The following is a 19,160-nucleotide window of genomic DNA, read 5'->3' on the forward strand; positions in this document are numbered from 1 at the left end:
TGCCAATGTGGGAGACACTGCATGCGCCCTGCTGCATGCTAATGTGGGAGACACTGTATGCGCTCTGCTGCATTCCAATATGGGAAGCGATGCATGCGCCCTGGTGCATGCCATTGTGGGAGACACCGCATGCGCCCTTTTGCATGCCATTGTGGGAGACACTGCATGCGCCCTGCTGCAAGCCATCGTGGGTGGCACTGCATGCACCCTGCTGCATTCTGTTGTGAGTGAAAATGCATCTGACTTGTTACATTTCATTGTGGGTGAAACTGCATCTGCCTTGCTATGTTCTACTTTGGGTGACTCCACGTCTGCTCTGCTTAATTCCATTGTGTGTGACACTGCATCTTGCCCACTGCATTTCATTGTGGGTGAAATCACATATGTTGTACCACTGTGGGCGATACTGCATCGGCCCTGCCTGCTGCATTCCACTGGAGCACTGCAGCAAGGACTGCAGGGGAATCATAAAGGGCATCAAGGAAGCAAGGCAACGAGTGTGCAGCAAGGGGGTCAGGAAATATTACATTGGGTAGGGTGGTCAGTGGGGAACACATGAGGGAAGTAAACAGCACAAAAGACAGAGTTGGGTCGCTGCAATGGGGGTTGAGGAGTGACAGCGACAGAGATGACAATCAGAGACAGGTACTGTGGCGAGGGGCTTTGGACCACGTATAGCAACATTAGGTGCCAGAGTGAGAGAACAGTAATGGGTTGGCGAATCAGCAATGGATGAGGAGCAGGCCTTTGGTGCATTAAAGCTTAGGTTTCCACAGTGTTCATGTGTGAAGAGTTGCACTGTGGATATGGTGGACACCAAAAGCATCATGCATTAGTGCTACTCTTAACGTTCTGATGTTGGACTTAAGGTACCATGTTTAAATGCAGTTGTTGCTTAGAAAACCGGAAGTGCAGTGGCAAATGTGGGCTCAGTCCCACACACCAATAACAGGCAAAAGTTGACCTAAATGTAAAGTTGAGAGTGACACCAACATAATGTGGATATTTAAGGTGCAGACCATCTGTGATGCACAAGTGGATTTCTTAGAGAGGCCATGTTCACTTCATTTCAGCTTTGCTGTACTTATGCAGCATGACATTATATGCACCATTTATTTTTTCTATAAAAGGGTAAAGAACAGCTGGCATACACGCTCTAAACATTTCTTAGGCGTTCTGAACGTACCTAATATGGTCTACCCCCTAGTCTAATCACTTACCTGCCCTCCCCAGAAGTAGCACTTTCATAGAACTGCCAGATATGGGCTGAAAGAGGTAAGTCACCTGGAGCATCCTCACGCCTTATGCTGTATTCCACCAGTCAATAAAAAACAGATATTGGCGGGTACTATTCTGCGATTTTACTAGAGGGGTTCACCTTCATAGAGTGTAGTGAGTAAAGACAAGACTGGCATTATAGGAGCAACAAGATGGGCCTATATTCTTGAAACAGGATCAGTACTTAATTTGTGGGGGTGGTTGCAGTTGGAGTCCATCAGAACTTTTTTTAGGGACCATACTCATTCTACCTCATCAGATTTTGCTGCAAAGCAAGAGAGAGAAAGGTAAAAAAGGGCAAGGAAGGGAGGAGATAGGAAAACAAATGACAAATAAATGAAAAATAAGTTGTTCTCCAGTTATTGGACTTTAGGACAATAACTGGTTCGTCATTTTCAGCTTCAAATTTAGATTTCACAATTGCATGCATGTTCCTGAGCGAATTGTATCATGAAAGAATATTTCACCTTTCAATAACCTGCCATGCTTTCTATAGTAGTGTTTGATGTGTGTTCTATATCCTACGCAGGCGCTGAAAGAATGTATCAGGGTTGAAGTTGACATGTACATCGTTGGTATTGACAGTAAGTATTCTGCATAGAGATATCAAAGCTTGATTCTCGTGTTCCCCTACTCATGTGAAGTTGCATCTGCATGGACTCAGAATTATAATATCTGCCCGCAATTGTGTGTTACGTAACAGACCTTCAGGGATCCCAAATTCACATGCAGGGTCATGTATCAAATGGACTGGCTTTAGAGGTCCCCTCTAGGAGATACACCCAAATTGTAAGAATTAGATGGCGCTGGCAGACGTTACTTAACTGGACAACAGATATAGTTTGAGTACTTTGCAGCCAGGTTGTCACAAAAGTCTGCCACATGTTGATAAATTGAGCAGAGCATATTGAAGAATGAGGATAGGAAGTTCCAATTTAAACTATTTTTTGAGATTGTATGACAGATTAAGCCTGAAGAAAATCCAAATATTATGTACTAGCACTCCAGTAAAAGGCTGAGTAGTGGCATAACCTTTTAAGGGCCTCTACACAGTAGCTCACAATTTTCAAACACAAGACTGGCTTCATGGAATGAAATATCCTTAGACACATGGCTCACGTGTTTCCAAAAGTCTCATAAATTTATCAAAAATTAAGTCCTGCCAGGAAAGATGACAGTCAAACATTCTAGCGTCCTACAGTCTTTTAACAGTTATCACTGTTAACTGTGCAGAGACAATTATTGTTGATAACTTCTAAACTCAGTAACAGAATGAGAAGGATCTTTCACCTGGTCTACGGATATACTTTATGGTTTTGCATATTTCAGGAAATGTATGTTTCTCTGATGATTGTGCTTTTGCATGTAAACTGGGAAGTTGCATGTGTGCTGCAGCTACATGTGCCATGCTAGAAAGGTTCATCGCATGACTTCATGCAAAATATGTTGAGTAAGTATCTTGTGTGATTATTGTGTAACAGAAAACACCTTGCATACCATTTTCACAGATGTCCACTTAAGAATGTTCCATAAAACGTTTAATTGTCGAGAAAATGATACATATTTTGCATACTCAAAATATAGCTTTGTCTACCCCTAGTATTGAAGCTGTCCCATAGTCCCTTTCATCACTGAAGGTTTCATGGCAGATCTTTCCTTTACGTGTGATCGTCTCTCTACTTCGCCGTAATCCACATGGGTTACGTTAGTGACTCGCATCAAGGATCCAAGAGAATCTTCACCAACAAACTGCAGTGGCTTTTAGTTCCTTAACTTTAGGATGGGTATACCTGTTTAAAAGCTGATGGAAGGCCTATTTACTGAAATATGCTACTTGGAAGCCCTATCAATCACTTCCCCAGTTCCTGAGCAGATTGTGTAGACTCCCATGGAAGTGCAGCTCCTAGCTCACTCAACCACATGGTGAGGCCTCAGGTTGGCTTTCACCCCCCACTGTGTGATTGAATATTCCATCATCACTTTCACGTTCATAAATGGGTCAGTAAAGAAGGAGGCCCTCCTATATCTGTATTCCTAGACCATCCTCGCCCATCACCCCCACACTCCTTCATTGCCTCCCTGGAATTGAAATTCAAAGCAAGGCCTTCAACTGGATTTCCTTCCTCTCAAACCACATGCAGAGTATGGATTCTACCTTTTGGCCTATCTCAACCATTCCTCTCTGGCATATCAGGCATTCTGTGATCTTACAAATCCGGTTCAACTTCTACCACACAATGAACCGATACTACTGTAAGCTGGAACCTTATTTAGACATTGACTCTACCATACACCTTAACATACATTATGACTTCCATAACTGAATGAGCAGAAAACAAAATAACCTAAATGCTGGCAACTGAGAGATCATGTCTTGTGGAGCCATGGTTACCCAGACCGGTGGCCATCCTAGCTGTAACCAACAGTGTAAAGCCTCGGAGCCACCTGAAACTCTGAACTAATCCTACCGCAGTCAAGACAGTTGTCACAATCTCCTATCTTGTTACAGTCCTCAGGCAGAACATCCCTTTTGTGGGCTTCAGTTATTGAATCCAAGTGACGATAGCCCTTGTGCATTCCCATCTAAACTGAGCTAATGCCCTTTATCTGGGTGCTCTTCAACACGTGCATCCGGGTCCAACAAGTACATGCAATCACGGCAAGTCTTTTCCTACATCTACAGCCATGGAACCACGTCAAGTCAGCTCTCCACAGCCTACAATGACTACACGAACTGGGAGAGTATCCTTCCAGGCCTTTGCACCACCCACCGTGCGCATAACAGAACAGGACCTAACTTCCTAGAGAAGAAACTGCTCACCTTCTCACCTTGATGCATCCTCGCTCATGACCAGTCAATTAATAAAAATCCCGGCTTATAATATTTACAGCTTGGCAGGTGAGCATTCTCTTTCAAACGGCCAAACCGTAGAACTACCTCCTTGACCACTTGAGAAGCCTTCTTCATTTCCTGGCTGTTTGTAAAGCTCTGAAGACATGGATGTTCACATACACCAGTTACTTAGTACGACAAACTCTTGGATAATCAAACCGGTTAGCTGACAAACAGAATATCCATGTATTCAACATCAGATCGCCATGAATGGTCATTGGTCAAGGACCACTGGCCTCTGATTAAGCAGTGAGTTCACACAGGAGTACTGTTCCCCTCATCTTAGTTCAGCCCCGTGCACCATGATCGGAGCACATCTCTGACCCTCAGACATTTCATAAATTCATCCACATGGAGCTTTCTCTCAGTCCTGCTAACGTGATCCTGCCTCCATACAGTTCTTCAAAAACCGACCAGATCCCCTGAACCTAGTTGTGCATACTGCTCACGCAGCACGGTCGGAGTACATCTCTGGCCTCACACACTGAAGTATCTCTTCTATAGTCACCCAGACACACCACTCATATGTACATATGGGCCTCACCAACCAACACCCTTCTGATGTACATATGCAAGTACCACTTGTCACCAAGGGAGAGGTAACAAGGTTTGGCGCCTCAGTTACTGCAGTAATGCGCTGTATAAATGAGGTTGGTAATATTTTTCCAGGAGAACATCAAGAGCACAAATGTAAACATATTGGTTTCCAGTCTACTGGAATTATCCATAAGACCATTTGTCCCAATGGCTAATATCTCAGAATAATTATCCTACTCCCAAAGCTACAAGGTGTATTATAAAAAGGAGAAGAGCAGAGAAATGTGGGCTGCTTTCTAGTTCAGGACTGAGAATCGAGTACCCATATCTAAGTGCTTTTTCTCAGCCTTGTTCTCATTAAAAGTTAGTTCGACAACCAAAGACAGTAACATGTGAAAACATATTTTCAACCTCTTCCATTGAAATTTTATTTTCTGTAGCATGTAATCCTGCATACATCAAAAACTGATGGAACCTATTGTAGGAAGTAGGATCTGCTTCTTATGGTTACCCCCACTTTTTGCTTGATGTTTCACTGTTTTCGAGTAGTCTGACTGGGATCCTGCTAATCCGGACCCCAGTGTATCTGCTTTCTCCCTTAAATTGTCATACATGTACTTTGGTACCCTCCAGATTGGATACCGGGGTACCCTTATCAGTCCCTAGTATATGGTACCCATGTACCCAGGGCATAGGTACCCCAGAGGCCTCCCATGGGCTGAAGCATGTGTTATGCCACCTCTGCGAGGCCATGCAAAATGGAACTACAGGTCTGTTACTGCAACCTGTGTAAGATGGTGCTTGAACCACTTACTCTAGATATAGGTTCACTATATCTATAGGTCACTACACTGAAAACTTATAAGTCACCCCTATAGCAGGCCTTATCAATCCTGAAGGTAGGGTGCTGGGTTTTTAGTGAGAGGGTGCCCCTACATGAGCAGAGCCCCTCTGCAACCTTCGGACACCATTCTCCTGGTCTGTGACTCAGCTGGATATATAGCTAGAGGTGCATTATAACCTCGTGGTAAATGCTACCTCGAAAACGGCTGCATAGAAAAATGTTGTGTTTGGTATCAAACACCTTGCAATCATACCTCCACACCAGTAACTGGTGTGGGAGGTATGATTCCACCCTTCAGAAGCGAGCTGCGTGGGGTCACTGGTCTATCCGGTGCCAGCCTTCTCGACCCGACAGCACAAAATGGATGCTTCCGACGAGAGACACATTTCTGCCCTCCTGCTGCTGAGCCAAGCTCGAGCCGAGTAAAGCAGCACAATAGGAATACTGTCACAGGGAGGTGTGTTCACCTCCCAGACAGGATTTAGTGTACTGGGGCTGGGTGTGTGCACTCTGATAGTGCCTGAAAGTCTGCAATTGGGGCACATTTGGTGTCCCTGTGTATAGTCCAGCTCAAACCAATTCTGGGAGCCATTGGCTCCTGCTCTGGCGCGAAACTTGACAAAAGACATGGGTGTAACCACCCCTCTGTCTTGCCCCTCCTCTAGGAGTGTCCCCCGAATCTGTCCAACCATCTCCCGTGGGTACAAAAGGGCTTACCTGGCTGTAAGACTTTAAATTTTACGCGGACAAGATTCTACAAGAAGAAACCACTGACCTTCGACCGTCTAGACACTCTGGAGTTCATCTCCCTCTCCTTCCAAAGCTTTGTCTGTGCCCTTGCTCCATACAGGATCCGTGCAGGACCTGTGGTGCACTAAGAACAACTGAAGAATCTCCCTTGGAGTGAAGGAGTCACTCCCCTGCAACTGCAGGCACCGTAATGCAACTGACTGGTCTGCTGCTCCTGACTTCCTGCAGACTCTGAAGTTTTCAGCAACACATTAGATGGGTTTTCAAAGGTCCCTGAGGTTGATTGACCCTCTCAGCAAGTCTGAGGCCAGTATCCCTCGTGGGAACTGCATAGGCCGAACCCCTGTGCACAGCGTCCATTTGCAGTTGCATATGCTTGTTGGCAATTTGCAGGATGGTGCATTGGACTCCTTGTAGTCCTGACCCAGAGCAGTAACTGCACCAAAGAACTCTGGCCTCCTCACACCGAGTGCTCTGTGGGCTGGTACTTTGCAATCTTGCTCAAGGTCCCCTTGCGACTCCTGGTACGTTGGCCTGTGAGTCCCCCTGAGGGTCATCTTGATTTCTGTTGGGCTACCCTGGTTACCCAAGATGTGCCCTGACTCCTCATTGCTTGGTGAGTCTCCTGAACCTTGCTGGTCCACACTGTAACCTGCTTGATCTTCCTGCGTGGGTTGCTTTTGCCAAGGCTTGTTGGTGCTCCTGCTGGACACCGACCCCTCAGCACTCAACATCCTTTGTGGGACAACTCACCTCCAGCTCCAGGTCATCCTCGACATCTCCTGGTCCTCGTGGCTGCAGAGTCAAGCGTCCCTTCTTCGCACCTGAAGCAACCGACATCGGTGGGCATTGGTCTACCAAACTCTGTCCCCTCTGCTTTCAGGTTTCTTCCTTCCAGAATCCAGGCTTGGATTCCTCCGGACTCTTTTCACCCTCACGGCAGCAGTACTTCTTCACAGCCCTGCATTGAGAACGACGGTGGTTTCTGACACCATTCCAGACATATGCACTCGGCTCCTCTGAGATAGGTAACTCAGGTACTATGGTATCGACGGGTGGGGTGGCTCTCCAACCTCTTCAGTTCCAAAGGGTTTGCTCGAATTCCTCCTAGAAGTGTCCTTAAACTTTAAAACTGTAACCGCTACTTTCCCATAGAATTGTACTGAGCGCGCGGTCGTGTTAGCACACTGCACCCGTCCTCCGTGGGGATCCTATCTACTCACCTTGGGTGGTTCCTTCGGGTCCCAGCCATTCTAAGTGCTCTAGACTTTGTCTTGACTCAAGTTGTGATTGTTATACAACTATTTCAGTATATGGCTTGGTCTCCCCTTGGAGCCCACTGTGTACTGTGCTACTTACAACTGTTCTATTGATCTCGTATTGTGTGCTTTGTGTTCTATCCTCGTGTGGAGGATACTAGAGAGTGTTATATTAATACATACATATTTTTATATAACTACTGTGTGGTTCTCCTTTCCTTTAGTCAATATAGGAGGGGATATTCTGGTAAAAGAAGCTGCTTTACATTCCTTCAAGATTAAGCCTGAAGGTTGCTCTCCCCAGCTACCACTAGGATAGCTTTCTAAAGGTTATCTTTGACCTCATACATCATAAGTGTCGTTTGGACTGGTGCCGGGTGTCCATTTTAATTAGTGGACAGCATATACCAGGCCAACTTCTCACACCTGTTAATTTATAGGTATCGTTTTCAGATTTATTAGAATATTTCATTTTGGTACAGAGGATTCAAGATTCAGCCTACTGTGTCTTTTTCTTTTTATACAGGTCACCTTATTGAAAAGCTTGAAAGATGTGATTTTTTTGATAGTGAAATCACAACATCCATATTCTTCCTCACTGTCCACGACGCAGTATTGCACGTGCAGATAAAAAGAAGCATGCTCAGTTCAACTAAATGCGGCTCGTGTCCGGTGAGTATATTGCAGATCATGTATATTTCTGAGAAGCGCAGGACCTAAACTAGCTATCTTCTAATAAACTCTAATTATGTGGTTTGTGTAAAGTCACACAAACTCCAATTACTGGGAACATACCCATGTGTCTGCTCTCTGTTACAGTAATAAATTCTTCATCACCACTGGCCGAGACCCAACATGTAAAAACAAGGGCAAACAGCCCAAATGGATGACGTTTAGATTGCAATTTTTTCATATGTATTATCTATGTATTACGCTCGGTCAGGGCTGGACTGGCCACATGGGACACAGGGAAAACCCCGGTAGGCAGAGGATTTGTGGCTGCTTTTAGCCGTGGATGGATGGGTCAGCCATTCACCCTGGCCAACATCGCTGAGGGAGCACACACAATGTTCTTGTAGCCACATACATAAGTCCCCCCCATCCTCAAATCCTCCATGGGGTTGGCATGAACACATTTTTCAGCTTCCACACCACCACTGGACAGTCTGCTTAGATACAGAACATACCAATGGGGTGACATTGAAAAAAGAAAAACAATGTAAGCATCCAGGCCATGAAAAAAGGCCTAATCTGTACCCTCAGATTTACATCATCGCATGGATGCAGATTTACAAATTTGGAGAATTCCAAAACTTTGCATAAGTTTGGTTGAAAACTTCACCAAGTACAGGTTTCCAGTCGTAACTCAGGAAAAAAATTGTGAATTCCATTTTTTCACAGATATGGAGACCTGTGTAATTGTACACGTTGTACAATAACGCATGCTGAAATGCCAATTCCTTAAAGCCATGGCACATTTCAATTAAAGTCTCTACAGAGAAAATATTGTCACTGTGGAGAAATCTCTTTCCAGCATCACCGCCAACTTTGGGGGTGTTCCCATAAAGTTACCATTCCTGAAAAATGGCAGAGTTAATCTCCAACTGTTTCCAGGGCTGGAAAGGGTCAGAAAGGAGTTTGAGCATGCCCACAAACGTTTGAGTTTGAAGATGTTTACAAACTTACCAGGGAAAACCCTCCCATAGAGTGCAATGGGACAATTTACACATATAAGGTATTTATAAGAACATTTTCAAGTCCAAGCTAAAATAAGGTGTGCATATAGGTTGTTTAAAAATGTAAATAGGCCTTTTGTTTTCACAAAAAGTTAATTTACACACACAACACAATTTACTCACACTTAAAATGACACTAGTATGTTGTTATTTTACTTGTGATTAAATCTGCTCACAGGGTGTTGGCGTGGAGAGAGTAAGGTGGATATACTTTGTTAAGTAGATAAACACCCACAAACATGTAATTTTGTGGGATTCACATAATTTTGCAACGCACATTACCAGCAGTGATATGGTCACAAATGTACTCCTATCAAGGCCAGAAGTAAAACTATATTAGGTTTGATATGGGGATGGACCACTCCCAAAATCAGTTGGTTTGCAGGGGTCTCCTCTGGGGAAAATATTTTCCATCTGAAAAACAAAGCTTTTAAAGTTTCATTGAACAATTGCAAGTTATGTACACAAGCGGTAATGCACACCTGTTAAATATATGCTGGTAAAAATGCTTTTACATGCGAGGATCTTGGAATTCACAAAAGAATCCCAGAATTAAACCTGGGAACCTGTGACTATCACAGTGTCCCAGGAATAGGCCTGGAACCTTCTGTGTGTTCCAAAAAACTCAAGAATTGTCACCAAATTAGATGTAAGCCTAAATGTCTGCCATTTTTTAGATTCCGCCACTGTGATGGGCATACAAGTGGAGGATAGTAGTGCAGTGCCATCCGCAGTAAAGTGGACATGCAACATCATATGGCCCTGCAGAGATAACTATGGGCCCGATTACGATGACGGTGGGACCGCCACCGACAGCCCATCAGTGGCGGTCTCACTGCCATCAGAACCATCTTATCCGCCTGCCATATTTCAATGCCAGGCAGATAGTTGGCGGTTGGCAAGACCGACTGCCATGCATCCGACGGGATCCATGAGCCCGCGGTGTGGTGGAGGGGGTTGTATTCCCTACCATGGTGGCTTTGCCTACCAGGGACTGCCGTAGGAATTATAATGTCCCTTTCCGCCCATCTTTTCATGGCGGTTAATCTGCCATTAAAAGGCAGGCGGAAAGGGACTTTGTAGGGCCCGTAGCGAGCCCCTCTTCCCCCCAGGCCCTCCGATATGGGTACTGGTGGGCACCATAAATATCCCTGCACCATGCGGTGCCTGCCATGTAGTGCAGGGATAGGTCAGGTGTCCCTATTTTGCATTGCTGCGGGTGCTGCAGCCATATCATATGGCCCTGCTGATTTAGTTTGTAGTCTACGCCTAACAATTCAATGTTGTAGGAAATCAATGGTTTAATGGTAAAAGTAGCCTGGGTGAAAATGATAAGTTACTGTTTCAAGTCTCGCGGGGATATATATATGAAAGTGTTCTTGGTGATGTATGCCGACTTAGTGAGATAAGCCGGCAATGGCGAGGGATTGTGGGATTATACAAGTGTGTAGTGTTTGCAAAGGGAAATATTGCCAATTGGCACCACTAAACAATTCTTTAAGCTATGGAGTCAGGTGACGAATCAACCGTAGGAGGCAAGGCACCCAGTATATAGAACAACAATTTGCGAAATAAACAGGCTGGCATATTTTGAAGTTAATATATGTGAAAGGGGAATAACCCAACAAGTATATAAAGTTTATAGGCATTACAATATAAATACATCACATAATCCTTACAGTGAGTCCTCTCATACATTTGAGTGTCTATATAGAGTCAGTTCCAACCTGACCTTCATGAATGCTTTCTTTTGTGATCTAAGAGAGCAGATAATAGAGCCGTCGCACAAAACAGGAATTTAGGAAGTACATTTACTTTCTGTTTATCTTTATCAAACCAGAAAGGGTGATCTGGACTTGTCTCTGTACAGTCCAGTTTCCCAGGTACTGTGTTTACTGGTAGATGACAATTACTATGAAACAGTTTCCCATCAAAGTGGTTCTGCATGACCTGTATCCTCACAATGATCTGAAGCCTCTGCACTGAGTGAATCAGAGCTACCATTGAAGGTTGTGTTTCCATATGTGTGCCATCTAGCTTGTCTAAAAGGGCCTCTATTTCTTCTGGTTCTTCAAATTCTCTTGTGTGGCCATCCATCATGACAATAACCTTTGCGGGTTCTAGGAGACCATTTGTTTTTTTTTTTTTTTTGAAAACCTTTATTGACAGTTCAATAAGAACAAGTATGGGCCTACAACCCCCCAGGGCCGGCCGCTAAGCAATCAGAGCAATAACGACAAGTATAAACACAGGCAGCACTTCGGGGAGCAAAATCGTACTGCTAATACTGTAAACAGCGTAAGTAGGGCACCAGGAGAAAGAGGTTTTCATTTTATGATGAAACAAGGCAGAAGGATCAGGTGACAAGCAATTTTAAAACAACGATCACGGATATGTAGAGTAATGAACGTTAGCGATTTACAGCAATCTATTCGGTCAATGGCGCTAACACAAGAACATCAGGATGGAGAAAAACATAGTCTACAGCTGCGCCCGCAGTCCCCCGCCAGAACTCCCCAAGAACACCCCGGAAGTTGTGAACACATGGAACGGCAACGAGGCATAGCAAAAGGAGGTGTATCACGCTGATCCCAGAAAAAGAAAGACAAAAAGAATCAGAGAAGAAAAAGGAGGCCATGGAAAAAAGAAGAAGAAATACAGAATCCCCTCCCCCAACCCCCCACCCTGCACCTCTGCAGATGAGTACGGCCCCCCCCCCAGCAGTGTGCCTGTCGCCCTGGAACCAGACCCGAAATGTAGGAGAATAGGGAAAAAGAAGTAGGAAAGGACCCCCACCAGACGGGGGGGTAGAGAAAGTATTTATAAACTGGAGGAGGGCCTTCATAACAGACCCCCGGCTTCTCCCTCCCGCACGGTAAGGTTCCCCTAAAGTGAACAAGGAACAGCACAAAAACAATCTTCTCAAACCACGATGGGGAGCATTATGCACCTATTGTGCCAGTAGCCATGTCAGGAGAGCACACCACCCCAAGCCCGCCCGTCCACTAGGCGACCACCCCCGAGGGGCCAGCCTCATCCCTGACCACTCTGTGTAATTCTGCCCATGCCAACCCCTCGACCCAGCACCATACCCAATGTTCCTAGGCAGAGGAATGTCCAACAACGACAGAGAAACGACGCACACAGGTGGGGTGGAAGTCTCTGAGCATCAACACAGTCCGCCGCGTGAGGAAACAGGCTTCCCAGTGCTGCCCTAGGGTCTGCACTGCACGCAAGGTTCAGGAAGGCAGAAGCAGCCAAAACAGACATTAGTTGCTGGAGTTGTCTCTGGGTCGCAGGAGGGCACGCACGGGATGAGGCCACCACATCCCACTCAGGTCCAACGCCTCCGGGACAGATCAGGCCCTCAGAAGGTCGAACACACTGTAGCATACTGGCCGGGGCGTCCAGTCGTGTACTAACCTCAGGGGGGGCTGCCACAGCGTCCTCCTGCGCGCAGTGCGGGCAGACTCCGCATTCGTGCGGACAGGCGGGCCGCCACTGCCCCAACTCCGACGCCACACCATCGAGCTTACTCCCCAAGATCACGAAACCATGAACCAAGGAGGAGTGAAGAGTACCAAGAGCCTCGAGGAGGTCGCCGTACCCCAGCTCAGCTCTCTGTGATCTCGCCGCCACACTCCCAAAAATCGTACGCTCACAGGCCCGCTGCGGCCCAGCGGACAGGATGGTAGGCTTCATCGACCCAAGATGGCCGCCAAGTATGCCCGACTCTCACCGGGGCCGGGACCCCGGGACAAGCGTCGCGATGTCCACGTCGCGGGTGACCGGGTTCCGGGGGCAGGCAAAAAACTATCCGTGGTCACGGGCAACAGTCGTCCCCACCACGGACCAGCTCCCGTAGAAATCCGGGTCGGCCCGCAATGATCGGGGCAGGATACGGACGGCGGCCGGGCAGCTCACCAGCAAGGCAGGGGCAGTCACCGGAGGATCTAAGATTTGCACCCCCGGTCATGCACTCGGTCAGCTACACTGGGCAGTAGAAGTGACCACGCCGAAATGTAGGCCGAGTTTGGCACCGCTCCGGTGGGCCGACTCCACCCAGTCACCACCGGCCGCTGTTGTCGCACTGCCACCCGGCCACGGCGTCCACTCGATGTCCCGGCTCCAGGGCCGCACAGGCCGCAAAGTTCAGATGCAGTTTTCTCCGGCGATAGCACGGCTAGAAACCTCGGAGTCACACAGTCGGGAGCCCCTCTCCTTCAGAAACACGACCACGTAGCACAAGTTGAGGATCTCAGGCAGGATATCCGTGCGGGATGCGGAGGTTCACGGAGCCGGGAGTCTACGCTGCCGTCCCGGTCGCCATCTTGGCTCCTCCCCCTAGGAGACCATTTGTGATGTCCTTTTTCCTCTGTCGTGGACTAAGTGCTAGGAACCTTTTTCTTTTAGCAATAGTTTCTGCTCAAAAGAGGTCTTTGACAGCTGTGCACTATAGAAATGGCATATGCATTCAAATTCAAATGTCTGCTGTAAATACACTTGATTATTCGAAATACTGATGAGGGCAATGTTTGTTTGCATCATTATAATTTGTCTGGCCTGTCGGTGTTGAATGCAGCTTGTTAAGATGGGTCAGGGATGAGTAGAGGAGGAACTAAAGAGATAGCACACTGAGAGTGACCTCTGAAATTCCAAACGAGGATTAAAAGTAATGTTAAATATTTTCGGCATGAAGGTACCTAGAAATGTCATTGTAGCATCTTTCTCTGCTTGCTCCAGGATTCCAATTAGTCGAATGTTGTCTTATCTGTTTCTGTCCTCCAAATTGATAGTTTTCCTGGGAAGGCATCAGAGTTCACTCCCCCAATCTGGCTGTTTATCAAGACATAATTCAACATCTGTAATCTGATTTTCCATTTTTGTTAGTTGTGCTTTGAATGCTGTGACCGTTCCCCTTAATAACTACTTCTGCCGAGGTCGTTTCCACTGCTGTGTTTACTGGTCCTATTAATACTTTAATGTCTGCTTATTCTTTTAACAATGTTGTGAGAGCTGTGTCCGTAACTGTGGGGGCATTAGTCATGTTGGCAGGTATGATGGATTGTTTCTGAGGGCATTTGGCCAAGGCTTCCGAGAAGAGGAGATGCGGCAAATGCTTGGTTCACGGCATGTAATCGCACTGGGAAGTAGTGATGGATCAAAGTGTGAAGTTGTTCCTGTTCTGTTTGGGTTCCAGCATTCTTTAGGTATGTGTGCTTCTATAATTGCACCAGTATATATTCATGTTATCCATTAAAAATATGCCCACGGAAAATCTAGTGTGGAACCTGATGTACGAGGCAAGCCAAAATGTCTTCTTGTTTGTAGACATCCTCTTTCTATGTTTTGTAGTTGACTATGCCTTGATGGTGGTAATATTAAGGCTAGGAGGCCAATCCAAAAAGGCCACTGACTGTGTCTGTCCTATTTTTATTATTATAGGTGCCTGTGATCGGCTCCATTCCTTTCATTATAGGTGGAGATGAGGGGGGTTCACCCATTCTACTAGTGTCCATTAACCTCATTCTTTCTGTCCAGTGGCCTTCTCCTCCTCTCTCCCCTCAACAAGTATCATACACACCCACAGCTCTGGGGCTCCGCTGGTAATGGGGGGGCTCACCTTTAATTACGCCACATCCACATACGTCGACCTGTACCAAGTGTGCAACATATGACTCAATGTCCTTAGAGGGGGGCCACAGACAGCGATCTACAATGAGCACCCGCCTCCCAGTTCAGAGCAGTCATGCAGTCCCACAAAGGTCTCTGGTCTGTGAGAATCATAAGGGCAGTACAGCAGTATCCATTGCCTGCCCATGATATCCGGAGGTATTCCCACAGATTCTTCTTTATTTCCCCCCTCATGCCCTATTCTGGGGAACCAGCCATATATCCTGTTTCACTTGCGGCCTAGCAATGCCTCTGAAGATTAACTAATACGTCTCCATGCTTATCATTGTCAATCCCCGCCCCCACAAGTAACTTTTCAACTGTAGGTGTAGGTCTCCGTCACTATTGTAAAGTAAAGAGAAAAATTACAATCGTCAATATTTTTTTTTTTTTACATAGAAATATTTAAATGTAAAGTAAATTAACTAAAAGTATTAACAGAGATCAAAAAATAAATGTTACTGCACATTAACTCATAGAATTTACTTTTTGATAAATAATTAAATAAATCAAATACATCGATTGTAGATTTCATTAAAATATATTTGTTTAATTAATTGTATTTAATTTTAACATTTTATTAAAAGTTGTAAAGTTTTATTTAATTTTATTAAGCAAAACTAAATATGAATTTATTTAACAAAAATAAATCAATGTAACTTAACACTTAAAAAATATATGCACAATTTAAAACTTGAAATGATTTTATTTAACATTATTTCCTATAGGTAAGTTCAGGGCCACTGAAATTGTGATTTTGTCGCTGCAGCGTTTTTCGAATAATTAATGATTAGCCGCATTTGCCATGTATCATCTGCAGCATAATTTGCAGATTTTAATAAATAAAATAGTTTCTAGCTCAAACGGATCAAAAGTTACTAAAAATACAGGGACACGTCATGCTGTGCGGGTGAAGGCACTTGAAAAGGTTCAATCTTCACCTTTCAGTTGAATATTGCTGTACTTAGGTGTTAAATGAGTACAGATAAGGTAAAATCTTTTTCCAGACGGTATTAACATTTTAAAAAATGCTAAAATACTGAACTGATATTATCATAAAATGTGCAAGCATTATGCAGCATATTTGCATTTTCTTGCCGCATAATTTGGTAATAACTTGCCCCATAATTCCAATGGCCTGGTTATATTAAGTCCCTACCTTCATTATTTTTTTGGCAGTGTGTTGCAGTACCTGTGAGTGGTCATGTGTGTAACTAGATGTACTCCAAGGCCTAGGATGGAGTACAGTTACTATTGTTTTGGGTCCTTTTTGTCTGTACTAACCTTAGAAGAGCAGTTTGCGAATAGCAATCGGCATACTCTTTTGTGGGTGGGTATTTGTATTTGCATGACTGCACAGAACCCCTCCCTAAGCCCCTTCTTACCACTTTCAAACCCCATGCCATTTAGTTGTAAGAATTCTCAATTTTCCAGGTAAACCCCCAGACAGAGGTAGTAGTTTTCGGCATGTAATTTTGCGAATAGTAGTTATACAGTAGTACTGCCCATGTTCCACAAAATACTAAATATACTACGCCATAATTTGTAGGTCTGCACTCGTAGGTTTACGCATATATTTGGGTAAAGATTTACAGACTTTTGAAATGCACAAAGGTTTCCAAGAGTGCTCTAGCAAAGCTGTGACAAGAGTTTTGAGAACTACTTCTGTAGATTTTTATGAATTTTATTTCTTCTCATATAAATGGGATTACTCTTCTTTAATTGTGCACACTGTACAGTGATGTATGCAAAAAAGTCTCCCTTAAATGTAATTGCACTTAAGACTTGTTTTTCTTTTGTCTCTGAGGCAAAGAAAAATCCTTTGCCCTACACCAAATTTGAGGGTGTTCACTGCAAATTATCTATATATTTCCATGGTTTAAAGGGACAGAGAAAGGTCTGTGGTCTCAAACTTACAGGGTATTCCTGGAATAAATCGCCCATTTTTGGCCACTTGCCAAACTTTTGCTCAAAAGAAAATATGTGTGTGGGTAAATATTTTCACAAGTATAAACCTATATTTTCTGCACAGCAAATGTGGTATTATCATCATTAAAAGTGCAATTTGGGTATGTAAGTTAAACTTGCACATGCAGAACAACTTTGAGAATTTGCCCAAGACACTAGATATAATATTCAGAACTTGTTTATTTCCGTTATGTTTTCTTTCACATGCATCCTAGTTTATCCATTTTTACAGACAGCTTTTAACTGTTTATTGTCAAAAGATTTCGTGTGGACTGTTAGACCTGGCACATTGGCGTGGGTCTCCCTTCCATTTTTTCGCTGTTGCCTCATGTGTTTTTGCTGGTGTTAGTTGCTCAGGGCACTGTGCCACTGCTGTCCAGTGCCACAGTGCAAGTGCTCCCTATTGTAAATTAATGTATGAATTTGTGATTCCATGATTGGTTGGTTTGGTTTACCTTTCAGACCCTAGTACAGTGCACCATGAGTGCCCAGGGCTTGTAAATCCAAATACTGCTGGTGGGCTTGCAGCACTGGTTGTACCACCCACAGAAGCAGCCTGTAAAAGTGTGTCTAAGGTCTGCCATTGCAAAGCCAGCGTGCAGTCTGGTACTGTCATGCTGACTGGGCAAGTGCACCCACTTGCCAGTCCCTAAACCTTCCCTTTTTTTCATATCAGACACCCCTATGGTAGGCCCAAGGGCAGGGTGCATTGTAAGTATAAGGTAGGACATGCCCTGGTGTGTGTGTGGCATGTTCTAATAGTGAATTACAGCCATTTTCGTTTTCACTATTGCAAGGCTACCTGTTCTCCATAGGCCAGAATGGGCAGATTGGTTATTACATCTTATAATCTTAACTGACTCAGGGAACATGGTAGAAATTCGAATTTAGTATGCCTGAACTCAGAATGATAAAATACATATTTTAGTGAAGTTGGTTTTAACATCCTGTGTTTGAAAATACCACTTTTAGAAAGTAGGTATTTTCTTGTCTAACCATTCAAACCTGCCTCTGCTAGGCTGTGTATTCCCTGTCTGGAGTTTGAGTGACAGGGTTGGGTAATTCCAGGAGACAGGGTGAGGTGTCCCAGTGGTGAATAGAGGGATCTGCATCTAGATGGGTGGGAGGAGTAGCACCTGGGACCTGAAAAGGGCTGTGCCTTCCCTCCACAATGCTGGCTCCACCTCCTGTGGTGCGTCTGATGTCTCTGCCCTGCACTCTGAAAGGAAAGGAGGAGTCAGGTAAACAAAGTGCTCCAGGACTGACCAGAACCGGTTTGAACAAGGCAAAGGCCCCTCTGCCTTCAGAGGACAAAGGATTTTTGAGTATAAGTATTGGGACCCTGATCCCAAGAATTTAGATCACTTTGGGAAAACAAGAACACTCTGCTGAGGAGAGGAACCAAGAAGAAGCTGAGGAGGAACTATCCCTGAAACTGGGGGATTGGCCTGCAGTGGTTGCCTACTGCCAAAGAGAGGAGAAAGGAACTTTGTGTGTACTTTTTCTCAACTTGTGAAGGATCTCCAAGGGCTTGGAAAAGAGCTTGCCTCCTGCTGAAGTCTCAGGAACAACAGACTTCACCCCCAGCTCCCCACAGTGCTTTAGGAGTGCCTGCTGCTGTTTTGGGCCTTCTGAGGGACTGCATGTCGCAAGGAGCTGGAGGCGCAGCTCAAGAAGGAGAAGCGTGCCGCCGTCGGAGCTGTTGTTGTCGCATCGCGTAAAGGGGTGTCGCCGCTGCAGTTATCGCATTGAGCGGAAGCGTTTCGCATCATCACAGAAGTGTCTCCCAACGCCGAAGAAACGTGTCGCCATCGCAGCCATCGTAGCTGACGCATTGCACCGCATCAAGAGAAGAGTCTCGCATCGAGGATGAAGCGTGTCGCCATCGCAGCCATCGTAGCTGTCACATTGCACTGCATCAAGGAAAGCGCCTCGCATCCCCGGAGAAGCGTGCCGGCGTCTGAGCTGTGGTCGTCGCATCGCGTAAAGTGTGTCGCCGCTGCAAGCTGTCGCATCGAGCGGAAGCGTCTCGCAAATGTGGGAGAAGAGGGTCGCCGCCAAGGTCGCTGTCGTCGCATCGCGTAAAGGGTTGTCGCCGCTGTAGCTGACGCATCGAGCCGAGTCTTCTCGCAACATCAGAGAAGCGTATCGCATCTGGAAGATCTTCAAGTCTTTATTTCTTTGCACCAAAATCTTCAACGCATCAACATCGTTGCAATACT

General features: G+C 45.3%; 1 protein-coding gene across 2 annotated transcripts in view; it reads left to right on the forward strand.

The window, feature by feature from the left end:
- The window catches only part of LOC146856095 (chloride anion exchanger-like), a 503,531-nt gene that overhangs the window by 439,707 nt on the left and 44,664 nt on the right, over positions 1 to 19,160 (forward strand). For both annotated transcript variants that reach the window (XM_085654115.1, XM_085654116.1), the window contains 2 exons: positions 1,808 to 1,862; positions 8,088 to 8,233. In XM_085654115.1, coding sequence (XP_085510241.1) covers positions 1,808 to 1,862; positions 8,088 to 8,233 — 201 coding nt within the window. The remainder of the gene's footprint in view (positions 1 to 1,807; positions 1,863 to 8,087; positions 8,234 to 19,160) is intronic.

This window comes from Triturus cristatus, chromosome 4_1 (assembly GCF_964204655.1).
Source record: "Triturus cristatus chromosome 4_1, aTriCri1.1, whole genome shotgun sequence".
Lineage (NCBI taxonomy): Eukaryota > Metazoa > Chordata > Amphibia > Caudata > Salamandridae > Triturus > Triturus cristatus.